Source organism: Pundamilia nyererei, unplaced genomic scaffold, assembly GCF_000239375.1.
Source record: "Pundamilia nyererei isolate P.nyererei 1_Seehausen unplaced genomic scaffold, PunNye1.0 scaffold00069, whole genome shotgun sequence".
Classification (NCBI taxonomy): domain Eukaryota; kingdom Metazoa; phylum Chordata; class Actinopteri; order Cichliformes; family Cichlidae; genus Pundamilia; species Pundamilia nyererei.
Window position 1 is genome coordinate 2,149,094 of NW_005187470.1, and position 20,487 is coordinate 2,169,580.

Here is a 20,487-nt window from a genome sequence, read left to right on the forward strand (position 1 = left end):
GATGTAAAAGTTGATTTCCGCGCACACAAAATTTTTGGACACTTTGATGAAAACTGCTTGGATGCAGCTGCTGATCTAGCTTTAATCACCTTTGTTAATCGGCTGCACAAAAGTATAATTATTTATCTTTTTTCCCTCTCTGTCTGTTTAAATTTGCAGTCCATGGTGAAATAGCAGACGTGCAAGTGGCCAGAAAGGGATTTGGCAGTCACAGAATCCTTTAATTGCTCCAATGGTAAATAATTTAGCTGAGTTTAAAATCTGCTTTAAACATAGTCCAGAGATCCCATATGTCATGACAAGAGAAAAACACCTAAATAATGAAGTTACAAATGACACTTTAAAAAGTGTGTTTATTCGTATAGAAATATGCTCATGTTTTACATAACTCTGTAGTTACAAATCGTAAAAAGAAAGAATATTAACGCTATTAGCATCACGTTTCTTCAAACATACAGGAGCAGAGATCCAGAGATAAGCCCGATGTTACTGTGTGAAATGTTAAGCTCTTCAGTATACTTTATGGTGTGTGCGTGCAGTCTGTTGCTCAGTAAAAGTGAAAGGGGTTTTACTAACAGTAACTCATGAAGTAGTCTCCATTTTTCTCCATCATGTACCCACGTACTACTGAAGAACGTCAAAGGAAAAGACACTCTTCCTGGAGCAGAGAATTTTTACAAACCCGCTGTGAATTCTCTCCATATCTAGTACAATTAGGGTAATCAGGGTTACAGAGAAATGTTAAAGACCCCAGTCTGTGAGCCAACATAATCATTTTTATATTTATCAGTTCTATTTTCACCCACATCCATCCTCCCTGACTTTCTTGTTCTCCTGAGACATGTTTAAGATACCACACAGTGGGGGAGTAGCTTCTGACTACACAAAGTCCACAAAAATAGGCATTTCGCACACAAAGCTCCTGTTCAAAATTCTCCACAAGGGAAAAAATAAAGACAAGTGCTAGAACGCTCATTGTATTAGCTTTCCACTTGCTTTTTCCTTAAGACTATCAGCACTGTTCTTCTTTCAGTCCTCTAAATTAGCTTCCCCCAGGAGGAAGGCAGTCCCGCTCAGTTCCTCTCAATTTGTTCAATATCTAGCTCGCCTCCAAGCTGATCCTTCCTCATGCTACACAGACCTGCCCAGAAAGGCTCACTGTCTTTCCCATTGGTCGTTCCTGGTGTCATGTCGTCACAATCGGTGGAGTTCCAGTCTGCATCCTCTGTAGCGGTGTCTGACGACACGGTGCTGGTGATCTCGCCCTCTTTGGTCTGAGGCTGAATGTCCTTGAAGCTGTGCTCGTTTGAGTCGTCAGTATCGCGCTGAGTGGTGCTCCTGAGGGTGGGGGTAGCCTGGCTGGACTCGCGGCCGTCCTCGCCCGTGAATCCTGGGCAGCTCAGACTGTGGAAATTCCGAAGTTTCTGTGGAGAGCCAATGAATTTTTTTAGAGGCCTTGAATTCATGCTCTCAAGGAAGCAGACTTGCACTTAAACCACAAAACATTTCCCTTCCTGGAGTATGACCCATATCCTAAAGAGGACACAAGCATGGCTAAAGGCACACAGACGTCTTATGAAAACAATCCCACTACTGTACTCAAACAGCATGTGGGTGACTGAGTGAGGTCAGTGCTGGACACTGGTCAAGAAACTCTATAATATAAAAATATAACAAGATTTGAAGGATACAAATTTAGCTTCCATTACAGACAGCATGTGAGACTGTTAACTGTGATCTGAAGGCCGATGGGAGAGATTGGAAAACAGCAAGTAGCCAGATACCCAGGAGGCAGACATCACTCATGTTGGCCTTTTGACTCTGCACAACACCCACATACATCTGGGAAACCCAGAACCTTTTGTAGGCAAATACATGTGTGCCAGCACTGCTGTGGGCAAGTCCTGTGACAGCTGTGCACGCTGGAACGAGAAGCTTTACAACTGAGGCTTTTCCAATCTGTACAGCTAATGTGTAGAAGGCAGGACAGCTGCCTCATGCCTGACTGTCACGGTGTTAGGGCAGAGGGACACGGGAGAATAGGAGCTCTGTGAAACCTGCTGTCACTTGTGTGCTTATATAACATGAAACAAGCATGGGACTGTTAGACATGCAGCTCACAGCCAAGTGAGTTGCGATTAATAAATAGATAAGAGATAAATCAAATGTAAGTTTTAAGACCACAAAGGACAGGACAGTTTATGGTAACATGAGATACATAAAACGGGAAAACATAAAAAAGGGAAATATTTGTAGGTTTTAACTCATAACAATTCGTAATGATAGTTCCCTAATTATGACTCGACAAATCACACCTCTTTAATCTCAGCATAGATAAAAATGTGATTTCAAATCTAGCTGATTCAATGTCAGTTCACAAATAACCTCACTTTTTCAAGATTTATCACCCACTAAGAGTTGCAAACATAGAGAGCATCGTGGTCAGATCTATGCATGAGTGAGTAAAGTCTCTACTAGATCAAAAGGGCGCTGCTGTTTTTCTTGGCTCTAGTCAAGCGGGTGCATTTGTCAGCAGCAGGCCAGTGTCACATTGCTGCCTTCAGCATTAGGTCTCTCAGACTTCTCGCCTGAGAGACCATGAGACTAAACTGATAAGGTCACAATTAGTCTGGGATATGGAAAAAACAGTGGCACGGATGTTAACTTAAACAAATACAATTCTAATTTAGAGTAGCAGACTTGTTATGCACACAAAATCTTCTTTGACAGCGTATCCTCACATAACTTACTGCACCAATAAAAATGAGGCTAATGAGTAAGTACTGCCTGCGTTGTCTGTTACTGTCACGCTCCCTCGTTCCCACCCACCCACTGAATGAAACGAAGAGGAGAGCAGAAAGTCTCCTCATCCATACTGACCTTGACTCTCCGTCAATAAAAGCTGATCAATAGCTCATGAGGCCTGGTAGTGGGAGCGATCTACGCACTGAGCTGAATTTACAGAAATCAATATCTCTTTACCCGACACATATCCCCCCCTGTGAGACGATCTATAACCTCTGCCACAGCTGCTCCACTTGCAGTCACAGTGAACCACGCAGAGAGTAAATCACACCAGTGAGGCGTGTGGATGAGAGGACACTTTAGAGACGCACTCAGCACTGAGACCGATCTTTGAATAGTAAGGTGACTTTGAATGCGGATAGGGCGACGGGTGTGAAGCGATATAAGCCCTTGAGCTGAGTGCCAAACAGACTTACTCTATCATCAAACGTGAACGTCATTTCTGTTGAATCTAAGGCAACTACACACTTCATACTTTAAATATAACATATTTAGTCCTTTTTTCAATGAAATCACTTAACCTATAAAATGTAAATAGGTTTAAGTGAAAGCTTGTTCCTCAGAACCAATTAGAGCAATAACGACAATTAAGGGTTTATGAATAATGGGATTGTTGCAGTTAATTCAGGCTGGAAACTTGAACATTTCCCATTTTTCCCTCTGAAATTCCAGTTGCAGTTCCTTGTGTGGATGCCTGCTGTTTCCACCCGTCCACCACCTCAACATCCACCTGTAAGCAGCTTGAGTGATAAACCTACGTGTCAAACTCTATATTCTACTGCTGTAATGAATCATTTAGAAAAGACTGAAGTTCATCTGCGTAGCTAGGCTAAAAGTCAAATGATATTTTATCCCTCTCATGCTAGTCATTTGGAAGTCATTTCCTCCAGGGTTTGCCTTACGCCAGTCACTTCAATTCAAAAGAAAGTGAAGCAACAAAATTTACCGATCACTGGAAGCTTTTTTTGTTTTTTTTCTACCTGTCAGAGTTGTGCCTTTTTAACAGAGACAAAGAGCAGCAGGGAAGATCCAAATCTAAGCACCCTGAAATTTCTCTGCCTCATCTAAGGTTGTTTTCGCCACGCTGACCTCGTTCCTGCTTGGAGCGCGTGCGGCGTCTGTTTGTCGTGTCACAGCAGCGTTGTTGTTAAGACACTGCTGAACTCTGGGTGACTTTCTCACAGGGGCCAAGTCCAGCTCCAAGTTTATGATCCAGCCAGTGAATGTGTGAAACTGCACCGTGTGTGTGCGTGTGTGTGTGTGAGCTCGAGGGGCAAACAGACAAACGCCTGCCAGGATGTCCAGATAAATCCAAATTTCAGAAGCGACCAACCGAAGCTAATCATTCCTCTAGTAATTCCTGCTTTGATCAAATTATCTTTATTCAGTAGCACATTTAATGGGGCTACTTTTCTTCAAACTCTGTGAGTACAAGCTCAGATAATCGAATGTGACCCTGAATAGGCTTGCATGAATTAACAATTGCCTTTAATGACAACGCCTGAGGGAAACAATGGAGTGACCTTAACCATAAGTGTTTTGTTTATCCGACACATAAGGAGAAAAATGCTTGTGACTGACACTGATTGACCTCGCAAAGCTTCCAGCTGGTATGACCATTTCCTGTAATCCTCCTCCTTGAAGTCATGGGGTTGTGGCGAGTTTAACCGATAAATAAATGCCACATAAAAACGCCAATGGAAAAAGCTCCTAATAAATTATGACTGGCTCAGTTTCAAAGTTAATACAGTGTATTAACAGACAGCATCTTGAGTGCAACGTGTTGTTAAATGGAAGAGGTAAACTGGCAGGTTTTCAGTATTTAATGTTTCTTCTGTCTAAATAAAGAAAAATATTATATTATCATCTGATCTACATGTTAAATACCAACCTGTGTCATTTTTGCCAGATCCAGTGAAGGCCTCTGTTTGTGTGTGTCATCTGGTCTCCTGCGCTTCACACCAGTCTTCTTCTCATTGAGGACGCATGGTTGTGAGCGACTACGGGGAAGACCCCCCTGTCCTCCACGGCGTTCCAGTTCTGGAGTGGAGTCGGGGGAGCTGGGAGGTGACGGTCCACGAGGCTCAGGGAGACAAATTTGTTCATGAGAGAGGTAGAGGGGCTGCGATGAAGGGTCGGAGGACAGGGGCACTGAGGAAGAGGAGGAGGGAGTCAGGCTGGTGAAGGCAGAAGACCATGGAGGGCGCTGGGTGAAAGACGGCAGCTCAAGGGTGTTGGATCGGGCAGGCAGGCTGAAACTGGAGCTGCGCTGCATGCCCGCGAAGCCACTCTGCATGTTTCCAATACTGCTGCGTTGGACGCTTCCTCCACTGTGGCACCTCCGCTTTTCCACAGCTGTCCACACGCGAGAGCCCTGAGGACGCCAGGAAGAGCGACAACCACTGAGCTCGTCTGAGCAAGACAGGGACCGGCACTGTCGTTTGCTGGGGGGAGCGGTGGAGTGCGAGGCCTCAGTTAGGCTTAGGTCCTGCAACAAGTTAGTGATTGTGCTTGAAGTGGAGCCAACATCCCAGTCCCAGTGGGCAGAACTTGTGTGCACTTCTGGCAGAACATCCCACAGGCTCTCCAGGCTGGTTCCAACTGGCCTCCGCTGTATGGCACACCTGTGACCCATGTCCCTCCACCGGCTTGTGTCTGCAACAGACAGACCACATTTATATGAATGAAACTGCCTTTAAAAAACAAAAGACACCCAAACACAATCCCACCTACAATATGGGAAACAATGTAAGGGCTAAACTTGAACTGAAAGTGTGTTGATCAATCAACAGCTGCCCACAGATCTTAATGCAGTGTTCAAACTCCAGTGCTAATCTGTTACTTTCCCTCTTTTTTCACTTCAGTCTCTTCAGCAGTTTTCAACAACAGCTCCATACTCATGCAGGACTGCAAATTTACTCCCTAGTGTCAAATTTACACAAAGATTTTAAAAATATATTAAGATACAATTAAAAATCCACCATTATACACCCCCGCAGCACTGTGCAAACTCCTTTAGGAGATGAATCTCAAACAAAGAAAATTGCTTTTAGCCCTAGGTACTACAATTGTTTAGTACCCACAACTTATGCAATGCATAAGCATGGGTGTCACCATGTGTACTTTGTGTTGACACTACTCACTGCTTTGTTTAATTGGCACTAAAAATAAATACTGCCCTGCAGCCACTGCTTTAGCGTCACCGTCTTTAAGTACAGCTGATTGGAAAAGGGAATGGAGCTCAACGTCCAACTGACTCAACATGCCTGAGCAAATGTCAATAAGCTTCTAACTACAGCTTTTCATCTCTTCGTTGAGATTTACAAGAGCGATGCATCAGACCAGCTCGGTATTTGCAGTCAATGGTCAGATATTCTCCGAAACCAAAGCTACCATGCAAACACCTGTTATTGTCATAGAAACAACACTCGTAAACCACAGAACAGATATGCCAAATGAACTGGTTGGTCAACTCTGAGTCAGATACTAAACATCGAGGCCACTGCCCACTTCTGGTATGCAAAAGGTCTATTCTTCTTCACTGGAGATAAAATTCCCCAAAATGCCATCCACAATACACGGGTAGGACAAAGAACAAAAGGCCTTCTGGTACAGCTCTGTTCTATGCCAGGACATTTTCAATTCTTACACACTCAATGCCAAGTAACTGCAAGGACATAATACATCCAATTATACAAAACAGAGACTGTAAAGTATGTCCTACCGCTAGAAGAAAACTAAAGATATGACTCTTTTGCAGCATGTCTGGAGTATTGAAGCATCAAGGAGTGCCGCAAAATTTAAATTAATGCTAAACCCCCAACACAAAGTCGTTACTGTATTATTTCTGTTGGCAAAAACACCTGCCAGACATGTTTCACCAAACATAAAGCTACAATGAACAAAATGCACTAGACTTTAATCATCCATCTAGACCATCTAGTACATAACTACTTTATAACAACACTTCCTGTCCTGTTTGTTATTGTAAGCAATGTGCAACATGTAAATAAGTTAAAGATCTAAGATTTTATCCATGTCACATAATGCAAACCTTTACCCATGAGTCCGCAAGAGAAAAGTGCTGTCCCCTGGCTCATGGTCTGTGCCTGGAACTGTAGAAAAAGAAAAAAAAAGAAATTTTTCAGCTTACAGGAAAGCCACAAAAATAAAATGTAGAACAGGCTTTAATAATTACAAGTCAGTAAACCAACAAAGAAAAAGAAGCAAAAACAACAACTACTGGAAAGACAGATTCTGTGTATGCGTTACTGGTCCTACGTGCAACTCGGCAACGCAGAGAAAGAGAGAGAGAGAGCATTCCACCATAAATTCCTCTGATGGATGCTCAGCCCGTGAACATGATGACTTCATTTCATGGGACTAAGAGGGCAAAGTCAGTCCATATTAGTGGGGGAATTTTTACTCTGTGCTGAGTCAGAGCTGCTTATCCTAGTAGATAGAGCACTATAATACTCGTTTCTAGTGAATCTGTGAATATCATTTTGGTAAAAAAATGGGGGGTGGGGGGGTTCAACAGAGTGGATTATTACTGACTAAGATTTTGTAGCTCTGGTTAAAGTTGGCAAATTAGAAAAATAAAATGCAGAATCATAAAAGTGCTATGGAGTAATGCAATAACTTCCTAAACCTGAGCAGAACATTGTCCTCTTCCTCATTGGGTGAAGTCTCGTGGTTAGGTTGTGTCATTTTATGTAAACATGTGAAATAACACACAGAGACACACACTCACAAAACATCTGCTCACATGAATAAAAAATAACCTTCTTACCGGGACAAAATTTGTGCGTTTGGTTGTTACATCATCGGCACCCTTCTTTTCCAGTGTTTTGGGGTAAATGATCACCATGGCAACGCACATGCTTGTCCCACGTCGTTACGGTAATGCCAAGTTAAGCTGGAGGACATCTCGATGAGCACGGCGTTAGCAGACTGATTTCTCATAAATTAAAGACGCCCACCCTCGGCTCCTCCCAGAATGTGCTTCACTCCTCGGTCCAATCCTGAGCAGACACACAAAGATGAGCCCAGGATTATAATTCAGTACATTTCTGACATTCTGTCGACCATATAAGCAGAGAGCCATCAAGCAGGAGGAGAAGACAAACTCCTTTTTATGGAGGGACACTATCATCATCTCAGCTTCAACTACTAAACTCCTAATGATATCAAAAGTTAATCTTAAAAGTCTTACAGGAAATCTCTCTCCTTGAGAATAGTTAGAGCTACAGTCACATTAGCAGCTGTCAGGCTGTATGCTTTGAGCTATATGCTAATGTGGGCATGCAATGAAAATAATAACATGCTTATGCTATGTAAAACATTACCCATTTGTCATGTTCCAGTTGTAGCTTTCCAACAATTTTACAAAAATTTACACGATGTATTCAGCTAAGTAATCAAACTACAACACAAGTAAATGTCCTCGTGTCAGATTCAAACCCAAACCTCTGCATTAGTCTTACAGCACATAGGTCTCCTGCTCTACCCAGTGATCTAAACCAATCCCATAACATTTTGTAAAAACCCAATAATTCTAATTCTACCACACCTAGAAGCAAAACTTAAAAAGTGGGTCAGGGCTTTCCCCACCTGATCACCAGTACATTTGCTCTTCAAATCATCAGGAGACAATTCAACTGTTGCATACATCTGCCTTGTTACAAGGAGTCACCACAGCAGGTAGCTCCACGTTTGATTTGGCAGTTTTACGCCGGATGCCCTTTCTCATCCATCCCCAAAGGGGGATTTGTGTCACTGCTTAAACACTGAAATACATTCTCACTCTTACTGTAGCTGTATAAAATGGGAAAATGTGCAAATGTCACATTCTTTATAAGGTTTCATCTTGCTACTATAAAAGCCAACTTGTAAGTCAACCCCTTCTTTGGTCATTTGGATGGCACAAATAGCATGCATCAAGGGAGAGAATTAGGTAAAAAAAATGTTTCACAGCTAAATCTAAACAGGTTTCATAGTCTACTTCAATTAATACTTACTAATACTTGTATTTCTTTATTTTTTTTAACAATGCTTATTAGCAAGTACTGTAATAAGGACTACATGGGGTAACCTGTCACCATTAGGTCAAACTAAACAGTACAAAGCTAGTTAGGATGGTTTGATCAGATTAAATTATACCCTGGGTAGATAATGCATGCTTAGTTTAAGTCTATCAAATGATTTCAATCACTGGCCTGTTAACGTTGCACAGGCACGCACACTTATGACAACCATGAAACCACAAATAACACATTCTTTCACGAATGAGCAAGCTTTTAACTTTTTAGATCTAACTTGCATGTGCAGAGATGAGCATTTAATACTGATAAATTCTCCAACTCGCCCGTCACTCTACACAGGAGCATCCTGTTCAACATCTGGAAGATAGTGGAAATTTCAAGGAGGTCAATGGCTCGACAAGCTCTATTTATTATTCTCAATGGAGTAAACATTCCCAGCAAACACTCGCTTTGATTGACAAGGCGTCACCTATTTCATCATGCTGCCATCGATAGATTAATATTACAAGGTGTTTCACTTCCATGTTCTCTCCAACCTAACAACAAAAGTGGAACTCTATACCTTGTTTTATTTTTGCCTGTTTTTATAGTACAGAGAGCAAGTTTCCTCAAAAGTATTCCATTAAGCACACAGCAAGGAATAGAGCAAAGTCAAAGTTGTGTAATTGAATCCTCAGGGGCTGGCTGGGAATAGCTGACCTTGCGGTTATCAAAACAACCTTCTTCGCATTAATGCTGCGCCATGATTACAGTAAAACTGCTGATTAGTCACAGATATAAATCTATATAATCATCATGAAGAATTTTACAACCACTAGATCAGTACCACACGAAGCCAAGTAAGCTAGGCGACTGAAATAAAGTGAAGTGGACACAAGATCTTCGTACGTTGCATGCAAGGTCAGAGGGTGTGCACTTAAATGACAGAACAACTGCAAGTGGAGTAAAAAAAAAAAGGGGGGGGGGGAGATGGTGCATGCAAAACAAAAGAGTGCTTTGTGCAGAAGATGAGACACCGTGGGAAACAATAAAGGCGACATCTGAGGTTGCCGGCGGTGGGGTAAAGTGTGTGTGCGTGAGGGATGTTGGGGGAAGAGCATCACAAGACCCTGCAGGAGCTGACATGCTGAAGGTGGCATTTGCATTCGGCATATGATTTCCATTACAAGCACTTACCACATGAAGAAAACAACTTAACTAGAAGGACGTTTTTAGCAGAGTTATATAAAACAAGATCAACACCACTCAAGGATGTCTGGCAGTTTTAACTTGTGGCCTGTGTGTTGAGAAAAGGACACATAAAAGCCTGAAGCTGGAGTGGGTCAGGCCGATTACACTGTGCATGAGTATTAACCTCAGAGATCTGTTTCACTGCAGAGATAGCTATGGATGTGCTTGGACAGAGGAAACAGTTGTTTATATATTACACTGAATGACTTGGTGACATACGTAAGCGACATTAACAAAGAGAAAAGAAAGTTTGCCCAAACATGAGAAAAGTTCTGACATTTATTTGAACAAAGAGGTAATTAAATTACGTCTCCCTTCCCTAGAAGGATGGAAAAAGACAAAATCGAGTCCTACATTCTTGATTCTAAAATTGTAAACAACCACCGCTGTAGCAGCGGCTTAATCATCTTTCTCATGCTTGGGCATTTCATTTTTATCCCACAAATCCCATCTCCCATAAATCTGAACTGAGTGCTTTAAATGGGTGAGGTTTATGACATAATTATAAACATTCCTCGGCTCCATGACATGAGTTGAATACACAATTATAAAAGCCTAACCTTGCAGCCTTTAAAAGCCATTTAAACTTGTGTCAGTGTGTGAATAAGTTCTGGCAAAGGCTAGCTTGGTCTGCCTTTTCTTGTACAGACAAACCTGTAAAACAAATGTGGAAGCCATACCATAGCATGACTAGTGCTTAATGGTTACACCCAACCCACTCACCTAATACTGCATGCACAGCTGTGCTCATAGACGGTGTAATCTGCCAAATGAGGTATCTAGAATTTCTGCCCAAGGGGTGCCACTCCCCTTCTGATGTCAAAACTCGAATCACCTCCATTAACGATGCTGGCATTATCGGGAATCAGTGGGAGTCTCTATGGTTCTGCAGCGCGATAACGCTTTATCTGAGCCAGGGCAGCTGACACTATGACAACTGAGAAGTCTAATCTCTATAAAAGGGGAACAACGTTGCAGGACGTGCTCCTCAGACGTGGCCTTCCATCACATGCAAACAGGCTGCTGACTGACTGCAGCAAAGACTGCAGTGACAGCAGCCAAGTCTGCAGTGACAGCAGCCCTTCTGAAACACAACAATAAGCCGCCTTGGGCAAGCTGATGGGACTCCACGCTTCCTTTGTGGTCACTAGAAGGCTTTCAACCATCGCAGCTTTAGGTTGTCAGAAACAGAAAGCTATGGCACAGCGTAAATGAGATAGGACACGACAGGAAACCACAGAATTGATTGGGTCAAGTTAAAGCAAATGTCTGCTTTAAAGTCAGCCAAGGTCTCAAAACCTCCACATACCCTACTGTTTTTTCTATGAAAAAAGAAAAGAAATGACACTTTTTTTTAACTTAAACTGGGTTTGCACATCTAAAATAAGTGCACCCCTGTTTCGTCAATTTGAACAGCTTTGCCATACATGACTTACGGTGTAATCCCATGGGTTGGGCCACCATTATATAAGGATTTAGCAGCTTTGTGTCTGATGGGCAATCAGAGCTAATGCTAATCCATCTATATAGCACTTGGACAGCTGGTGGAAAACAACACAGATATGATTGTTTTAGCCCCAAATCAAGTGTATAATACACTTCTAAACTACTTATAAGATTATTATGTACCCATTTGAAAGATATCGCAGTGCTTAAATTTAAAGCTCTCGTCTGGGTACACTGATACACAAAACATCTTGTGATGGCGAGGATGTCAAGCTAAATTTCCACGCATCCTCTTTTGATGTGCACAAAAGAATGGCAGCTGGAGCTGTGTCCTGCCCTCAACAATCCCAGGATTGTGGCCATCTCAATAATCTGAGCATCTGCTGAGCACCTGAGATGGCCAGACTTAAAAACGAACTGAGGGATTTATGCTGCTCTTCATGACTGCACCACTTGTGAAAGGAATGCTGGGTAAATGCCTGGCTGTGGCTCTCTGCAGAAACACTCCCTTGGAAAGAATATGCATGTTCCTAAAAAGCTTGTTTCCCCAAGCTGTTGGCACTGATGTTGTTCATCTTTGAGCTGCATGCAGGCCCCATATTTGGACTCGCATTTGAACAGTCTCTAATGACATGGTGGTGTTTGAATTAATATAGCTAGTGATACTACATCATAGACCAGATATGTGAATGACATAGTGTCAAAGTAGTGTTGCGCTTTTGTATCTGTGGATGTGCTGGAACATACATCCAAATTTAAAACAATATCAACATGCAGAATTCTTACTATGAAATTCAAGATTTTGAAACCTGAAACTTTCTTTGTTGGTACTCTCATAAGCTGGTCTCACAGAGGGCAGGTGCTACTAAGTACTGTCACGGCTGACTGACTGAAATGAAATTTATGAAACTCATTGTAGGAGGCAGGCTAGCCCACAGCTGTCTGCATGTTCACAGAAATTAGGCTATGTCAAACAGGAGGTGCACTACATTTAAAGCAGTGAGTGAATAGTCAGAAATGAGCATGGCTGGGAGGCTTCAATAGCAGTTATCAGACTCAGTTGAGGGCCTGGGGTACAGCCAAGGTCTCACAAGCATGCAGCTGCCCACTTACCATAAACACAAAGGCTCAGCATGGCTATGCATGGCAGCCAAGGAGGCCTACGTTTTAAAGCAGGCCTGCTGTTTAATTTTCTCATACATAATCACTTGCACTGTATACATTTGTCCAGAACAACGGCTTTGTGGATCTCTGTAATCACGGCTTTCAACAAACTTGTCCAAGTTGGAGAGAAATGCTGTCCACTTGAATTCTAAATCTAGCCAAGTCACTTAATTACAGAGGCTTGAAGACACAACAACGACATTGGAAAAGCATTGCATGTTAATGGACCAAAATAAGAATAAGGCACATTGAGTGGACATTATAATGCAGGGGAGAGACTACTCCTGGGGTTTACATGCAGGAATTTAGCCAACCTAAACACTGCCTTCCCTCTGACTACATACCATGTAGTCCCAACATTGTCTCATGGAAGTGAACAATGCTGCAACAATGGCATTACAGTACACAGGATATTTACATATTGTTTAAGGCAAGTTCTGATAGGCAGTCACTCGTGTCCTTGAGCTAAAACTGTTTAACAGTTTTTCAGAGGAGCTTGCCAACCATCCAGGTGGATGCCTCTTAATTTTAGAAGAAAAGGCCCTGAAAACTAAGCTAGTCCAAGTTACCAACACAAACACTCCCTTAAACCCCTTTTCTAAAATCCTTTATGAAAGGGAAATGAGTCTGGCAAAGAAATTACTGTGATGGGAGCTCACAGAAGCAAACAGGATTATGACAGAAAGGCCACAAGCTGCTAATTGTGAAAAATAGATATTACACATGCATGTACAGAAAGTAAAAAATAAATACATCTGTACTTCAAGGACAAGTCACCTAATGTAACCCTAATAAATGATACAAGCCACCTATAAATTTGATCAGACCCAATTATAGCTATGGGACACAGCCAGTAGTTCAGGTTTAACAAGTTAACAAGTTCTTGTGTTTATGATCCCAACATCCACTTAAATTGCAGAATCTGTTGGACTGTGTATCAGCCAGTCCTGACTTCATACCCGAGGGTAAGGTTGGTAAGATAAAGATAAGAAAAACAGCATAGAGTGTAACTACACACGGATCTGAGAAATAGATGGGCCACCAATGTCCCACCAGCAAATAAATACCTGTAAAATGTATTTTAAAAGTCTTATACATTTGTCACTAACTAACCAACACTGACTTCTTTTGCAATGCGTGAGGGAAAATCCAGTATGAGATCAGAATGTCTGGACTTCAAAGTCACTTTACAAATGTATGTGGATGAATTTATACTTACTGTCAAAAATGCTGAGTGGATGAATGGACAAACTTACTATTATATCTTTTTTTATATATAATTATTATAAGTCCCTACAATATTAAATCACAAATTATAGTGACAAAACATAAATATAATAAGCGGCAGAAGACAAAATCATTTACAGTAGAATTTATGCAAGTAATAACCTAGGCAAAACACAAAAAGGGCATGGCTAAGGCAGTACACAAGAGGAAAAGTTGCTAAGCTAACTAACTACTACTTTTAGCTATGTTTTGTTTTCACCGACAACACTTTGCTGGGAGTTACTTCTAATGTGTCACCATAAATATTACATTAACAGAAACCACGCACTTTCAAAACACAGAGGAACATCGCACCTCACTCTTTATGACATAGTAGTAACAGATTCAAAGTTAGCTAAGCCAGAAAGTTTTTTTTAGACTAAAAACTGCCACTCACAATCATCACGGTGAGCGTCTCGTATCTTCAACAACCACCGGGCAACTGGTTAGTTTCGGTTGACCGTGTTGAGTTTTGTTTTACTAAAGAAAAAAAAGAACAGGAAGCTTACTTCAGCTCAAGGCAGCTCCTGCAGACTACAACATTAACCCAGTGCTCTACTGTCCAACAAGACTGCACGCTAATGAGCCTGTGACAACATACGCGAGCCGTACCACTTTGGGTAGGGGCGAGGGGTGTCCCACGAGTTATTTATGCTACAATCTTTTTTAGTTTTCTCATATTCTTTGCGTTTCTTTAGTTTATTTATACCTCATACACAATTCAGTCGAAGCTTGTTATGGTAGAAATGAAAATATTATCCAATGATGTTTTTTGTAAAAGAGACCACCCCGCGCCTACAACTAATGGTCTGAGCAACCCTGTTGTAATGAAAAGTAATCACAGTTTTGATCTGAGCATATAGACAGGGTACTTTCACAATACACAGCAGTGTAACATGATAACCTAAGTGCGTGTGACTTACAGACAGGGTGAGGGAGTAAAATGCATGTTCTATATACATAGCTTGTTCCACCTTACATTATCAGTTCCAGTACAGCACAGGCCAATCCTGAATAAATAGATTTATTGCAAGCAGATGTTCTTCCAGGAACTAAATTCAGTCTTTATCATGACCTACAGCAGCAAAGCCATACAAGTTTAGCTTTTCATACATGCACACACAAACGCTGTGCAGCTGGTGTATATGTGGTAACCTGCACACAATATTTGCTTGCCTTCTAACTTCTTAAACATATAAAACAGATGTGTGCTTGTGCTCGTTGTACACTTTTATCAGTTTATTTAAACAAGTATTTTTACAAGAGGTGGGTATCTCACCTTAAAGTTGGTTTAGCTCACTGTTTGTTTAAATATGGGTCCACTGGATGAGCCAGTGGCAATTCAATTCATGAAGTCCATGCTTTTTCTATGCATTGTTAAAGGACTGCAAATTATCATCCCTGTCCCATAACATTATGTACAGTAAATCAATATATTTCCTAGGAGCTGGAATTAATATAGTGGGCCTCAGAAGGGTGGGGAGCTGAGACTCACCCCTGGCAGACACTATTGTTAATCAAGGAGTAACATCTGTTGTGTGCCTCTAATCTCCCCCAGACTGTCAGGCTGTCCTCCTCGGTTTTAGACTGTCTGCCTTTTGTGTTAAAGGGCACCCAGGATTTGTCTCTTCTACTATCCGGGCTAGAGTTTTGGGGTTTTTCACAAAATCCCTATAGAGAAGGTATTTAGCAAACAGATAATAAGACAAACTTTTGGCTTTTCTGTTTCATAGCATTAAAAGTCACTCTTTAGGAAGAAAGTACCTTGCAGAACAGGGGTGGAAGTCTTCCTGTTCAACAGGTTTGCTAGTGTGTGTTGTGACTATCACAACCAGGGGGCAGTGTGCACCAATTATAGTGTAGGAAAATGCTACAAAAAGTAACCTGGAGTGTGTTTGCTGATGTAGCTACAAATTATAGTGTTTTTGCATATTTCTTTATGATTTTTGTTAATAAATCTGTAGCTAGCATATGGTTAACAGTAAATAGGGAGTTATCTTCCAGCTCCATTTACTGAGACCCCATGCAGAATGCTATACACCATCTGGGGTTCACACTGTGGCTGGAGACAGATGGCTAAAAGACTCCTGTTACAGGAGCCATCCCTTCTCAACTTTAATGAACAGTTAATCCTCTCTATCACACAGCATAATTTCCTATTATATCAGATAATTCGAAGCAAATGCAATTAAAATTAAACTTTAGAAACTCGTGCCATAGCACAGCCCAGTTCCAGTGGTGAATGAAGAAAGGGGAGTGCATCTATTTTGTATGTGCTGCTTCGGTTTGCTTGTTATGTAATCGAAAAACATAAATCCTTAATACAGAATCAACATTTTTAAAATGCAGTTTGCCTGAGCAGGTGACCCCTGATTAAAGGAAAAACACTGACACCATTTGTCAAAATGCAGAAGTACATTCATTTCATAAATTGCCTGTTGCTGAGTTTTTATGTTTTGTTTTTACAGTGACTCTCCTGTGTACTCAGTAGGATACTGTAACTACAGACAGGGCATAAAAAGAACATATGGCTTTCATGGAAGTCCATTAAACTTCACTGCTTCTCATCTATCCCACTAATCCTCATCCATAATGTTTATAGCCAAGTTAATTGAACTGGCACATCTCTGTGGGATTGGAGATCCCTTCTAAGAGGTTCTAAAGCCACTTTTTTTTTTGCCAAAGCATGCACATTGCTAAAACCACCACGGCTTCTGAAATAGGTGCAGCTGTTTGACCAGTAACAGTTCTTCAAGTGACTGTGTGGGTGGGTTATTTAGGGAAAAAAAGGGCCAAAGAGCCTAGTTTAATTTTCCACCAACATAATGCTTACATAATGAAGTGAACAGCAAATAATAGTTTGGGATACATTTCTACATTACGAGCCAATGAAGTGGTCACTTTTTCTCATATGGACAGTGACTTTGACTAAGTGATGCTAATGCATTAAATCAATTAATAATACCTTAGTATAAAATGTAAAAAAATAAAGAAACATTTCTCACTTTTCCTGCATTCATAACTATGAGCATTATAGTAAGCAAATGCACTTAAATGTTTTAAGTGAAAATACTTTAATATACAGTGTTATTATAGCACAGTATACATTAAAAAAAGCACACTATCATTGATGCATTAGCAAGCTTTCAGTCTTCTAGCAGCTTGAGCTTGTTGTGCATACTTCATTGAGTATATGTGGAAGTGGTGTTCAGACACTTTACATACATATGCTGCATTAACAATGAAGAACAAGCCACTGCACCCAAAAGCATTGCAAAGTAAAAGTACCGCATGCAAGTGCTACTATCAAAATATAATGTAAGTAACTGTAAGTTCCAGTATCTTTGACAATTACTAAAATGCACTGGCCATTGTCAGTGTTTGTCTAGGAAGGTCTAAGAGGTTTTAAGTGTGCTTATTCTGAAGTTTGGCCCACACAAGAAGAAAAACGGAGCACAATATTTTGAAGCCAGCAATTGATTTTCACAGTTTACTGTGAGTCAAGTTTATTGAGGTTACTCTGGAGCAATGTGGTTTACTTTGAGACAGTGAAAACAAAGACATTATTTTACTCCTACAGCAAGTGTCTTTTGTTGTATCATTTCAAGTACAGAACACAGCACCCATTTCAACAGATATGAATACATTATATAATAAGTAATGTGTCATCAGTGCAACGAGGGACTTTTTAGAGACTAATTTAAATATTTCATATGTTTTTCAGTAAATAGTGCAGCCACATGAAATAACACAACCTGTTATAGAAATGTTTGGAGTGGCTAACTAAGAGCAGTTTGTGCAGTTTTTGAGGATCCCTGAGGTTCTTGACGATCCACCCTCTCATTTTCCATGTACGCCTGCACCGACTGCCACAGCGCCTTGATGTTCCCCTCGCCAAATCCCGTTGCCCCTCTTCGCTCAATCAGCTCGAGAAAGAAGGTGTTCTCAGAAAATATGGGCTTGGTGAACACCTGTAGAAGATGTCTGAAAGGGGAAAAGCAGCACAGTAGATTCACTTTCAGCCTCGGGACTGTTTCCACAACTTTTCATTGGTGAATACAAAAAAATAAAAAAATAAAAAATTGTGGTTCGTGTCTTTCATCATTATTGCAGCAATTTTAAACGAAGTCAAGCAGTTTTCACATGCATGTTGCAAGCCAAACGGGCTTCTGTAATTGTACTGAATAGTAAAACAGGAACATGTCCTCATTTTAATAGAGATGACTGATAAGGTTGTTTGCTGACATTGAGCAGCCATACATCACACAAAACTTTCACAGTGTTTCACTTATTTAATAAGATAATGCCAAAGATAGTTAAAAGAAACCATTGACTAAAACAATTTACAAGAGAGGCATTCTTTGAAGGCTGTGAGAGATTACAACTCTTGATTGGCTCTTACCTTTTACTTTCACTGGATGCTCTCTGTGATAAAGGATCCTGGTGCAGGTCTGTATCCAGGAGAATCCCATGCTGTGCTAGCATCTGGGGGCTGTGACCTGCTTCCTCTATTTCCTGCTGTTTTCCCAGCTGCCACAGCGAATGGGATGGGTTTAAAAAGATGGAAAATTCCTTTATTTTTGAACTTGTTACAAAGTCTGTAATTATAGTGTTTGCTCCTGTGATTACTGGTACAAAGCAGACCCTGTTCTCCTTCTGTGTGGTGATGGCATAACCTTGAAAAGTGTGATAATGACTTGGATTATGTGTTCTAGTGGGAGAAGTTTGCCTTCAAAGCCCTCTTTTCTTTGATATTGTTTTCAGCCTTAAGTCACAGTTCAGCTAGGTTTTAGGCATAACTACTTTGTCAAGTGTGGTAATATGTCATGGTTTGGATCAAAATGTACCCTTTTAACAAGATCTGAAAAATCTCTGAAAGCCTGCCTTGCAGGAAGTATGAGGACAAGCTTCTCCCAAATTCCCAAAATTTCAAAATCCAGGCCAACTATATAAATTAAACAGAACTATAATGTGAAAATATGAATAAAACACAGGTCGCTTCTTGCAGTGATTATAGTTCAAAATCATTCAAACCTGAGTGTAATAGGCTGGAGGAGGGGAGGAAAATTGTACGCCAGCTTCAGCCATCGTGTGCGCAGTAGAAACAATGTTTTTGGTGTACAGCCCAATGTGCTGGATCCCTGGGGCCCTATGCTGCTCCAAGAAGGTGTCAACCTGGTTCCGGCCTGACAAAGCAAATGCAAACAATGATGGCGGAGATCATAAATAGTGGCTTAAATTAGAAACTAGGGGTTTCTATTACCTTGTTCGGGCAGTGATTCCGCAATGACAAACTTGCAGTCAGGCTCCTTTTTGCCAGCAAAAGGAAGAGCGATGCCTGCTTTGCTGCACTTCCAGTACTCCATGGCAGTAAGTCGAAGCCCAATGCCCTCCTGGTTTATCACAAAACCTTCATCCACGTCTTCATTACTATTCAGGAGAACAAACAGCCTTGAGATTACTGACACCACGCTGGGGAAAAGATATGGCAACAAATGCCTCGGAGCAATTTCTCACCTATCAATGAAAAACCTCTGAAAACCAAAGACCTTCTCGTACCACCCCATGACCTGGTGGGTTGTCTTCCTGGGGCAGGCATAAGTTATGTGATCAAAGTGTGTGACAGGACAAGACATGTCCTCTTCTCCCAAGCTCCAGTCCTTTTCAATGACATCAAACCCTGGCAAAAAGACTCCCTCATAGTTTGTCTTCTCAATTAGCGTGTGACACACGTTTCCCACAATTGATTTTACTACCGAGTAGGTGACAGGACCATTCACGTCCTCAACGGTGGTGGGAGGCACCAAGAAATTACAGCCCAGATCGCGCAGAACCTTGAATGACCTTTGGACATCCTCTACCTCGAAACACACGTTGTTTACAGTATCCACCGGATGAAGAGGGCTTAAATCATAAAGACATCCCAAAGAATTATTACCCTGCTTGTACTTCTCCAAGTCAGCCCGCTGTGGATCAATGGAGTATCTGTCAGCTAATCCCAGTATCCCTTCATTCAGTCCCACTCTGCTCTTACTGGGTCTCTCATTTACGACGAAAACTGCTGCTCCTTTCCTGAAAGCAAACTGCTTGGACTTGTCAGTTAATCTGGCAGCAAATAAATCAAACTTGAATTTAGAGACAAGCTCATTAGCTATTTTCTCCGCGTTAGAAACGTGGAGCGAAACGTGGTGTAACCGGCTCAAGAAAACAGCCATGTTTTCAGTGACGTTTTGAAAGGGGCGTGTCCAGAGAAAGCGGAACCCTTGATTCATAACCGAAAAGCCTATTTTTTTCAGTTACATCAGCATACACTTAAAGCTTTTGCTATTCTTCACAGCTAGTTCAGAATTTAATTGGAATGTATTCAAAATATAATTTAAGAAATTAAACAATTTACAGACTCACCATGGTTTCTATGCTGCTTATAAATATCGGATTTAATATCCATACGGATAATGTCATATTTATGTAATCCAGTTTTCTATCCCAATCTTTGGGGACATCTTTGGGGATGTGTAAACTATCCAATCGC

General features: G+C 41.2%; 2 protein-coding genes across 4 annotated transcripts; both read right to left on the reverse strand.

The window, feature by feature from the left end:
- Positions 1-333: 333 nt before the first annotated feature.
- Positions 334-14,542, reverse strand: fam53b (family with sequence similarity 53 member B). 3 transcript variants are annotated; one of them, XM_005736480.2, is made up of 5 exons: positions 14,353-14,542; positions 7,598-7,829; positions 6,866-6,920; positions 4,697-5,460; positions 334-1,424 (listed from the first exon to the last, which is right to left on the reverse strand). In XM_005736480.2, the coding sequence occupies exons 2-5, from the start codon at positions 7,685-7,687 to the stop codon at positions 1,074-1,076; spliced, it is 1,260 nt and encodes a 419-aa protein (XP_005736537.1). In that variant the 5' UTR covers positions 7,688-7,829; positions 14,353-14,542; the 3' UTR covers positions 334-1,073. The 3 variants fall into 3 exon arrangements, with proteins under 3 accessions (XP_005736537.1, XP_005736535.1, XP_005736536.1); XM_005736478.2 differs by having other exon boundaries at positions 6,860-6,920; XM_005736479.2 differs by having other exon boundaries at positions 6,860-6,920; positions 14,465-14,538.
- Positions 14,543-17,080: 2,538 nt separating this feature from the next.
- hpdl (4-hydroxyphenylpyruvate dioxygenase-like) lies at positions 17,081-20,214 on the reverse strand. The gene is made up of 5 exons (XM_005736481.2): positions 19,473-20,214; positions 19,219-19,385; positions 18,990-19,141; positions 18,358-18,485; positions 17,081-17,939 (listed from the first exon to the last, which is right to left on the reverse strand). Exons 1-5 carry the CDS (start codon positions 20,168-20,170, stop codon positions 17,735-17,737), a joined length of 1,350 nt encoding a protein of 449 aa, XP_005736538.2. The 5' UTR covers positions 20,171-20,214; the 3' UTR covers positions 17,081-17,734.
- Between the last annotated feature and the right edge of the window lie 273 nt (positions 20,215-20,487).

Bases quoted from the DNA above. Each gene is read 5' to 3' on its own strand.
- fam53b (XM_005736478.2), bottom strand. From the start codon at position 7,687: ATGTGCGTTGCCATGGTGATCATTTACCCCAAAACACTGGAAAAGAAG. The intron at 6,921-7,597 runs GTAAGAAGGTTA...CTTTTTCTACAG, and splicing joins AACGCACAAATTTTGTCCCG to TTCCAGGCACAGACCATGAG. The intron at 1,425-4,696 runs GTTGGTATTTAA...GGCTCTCCACAG, and splicing joins ATCTGGCAAAAATGACACAG to AAACTTCGGAATTTCCACAG.
- hpdl (XM_005736481.2), bottom strand. From the start codon at position 20,170: ATGGCTGTTTTCTTGAGCCGGTTACACCACGTTTCGCTCCACGTTTCT. The intron at 18,486-18,989 runs GTTTGAATGATT...TCGCTGTGGCAG, and splicing joins CTCCAGCCTATTACACTCAG to CTGGGAAAACAGCAGGAAAT. The intron at 17,940-18,357 runs GTAAGAGCCAAT...TTCCCCTTTCAG, and splicing joins GCATCCAGTGAAAGTAAAAG to ACATCTTCTACAGGTGTTCA.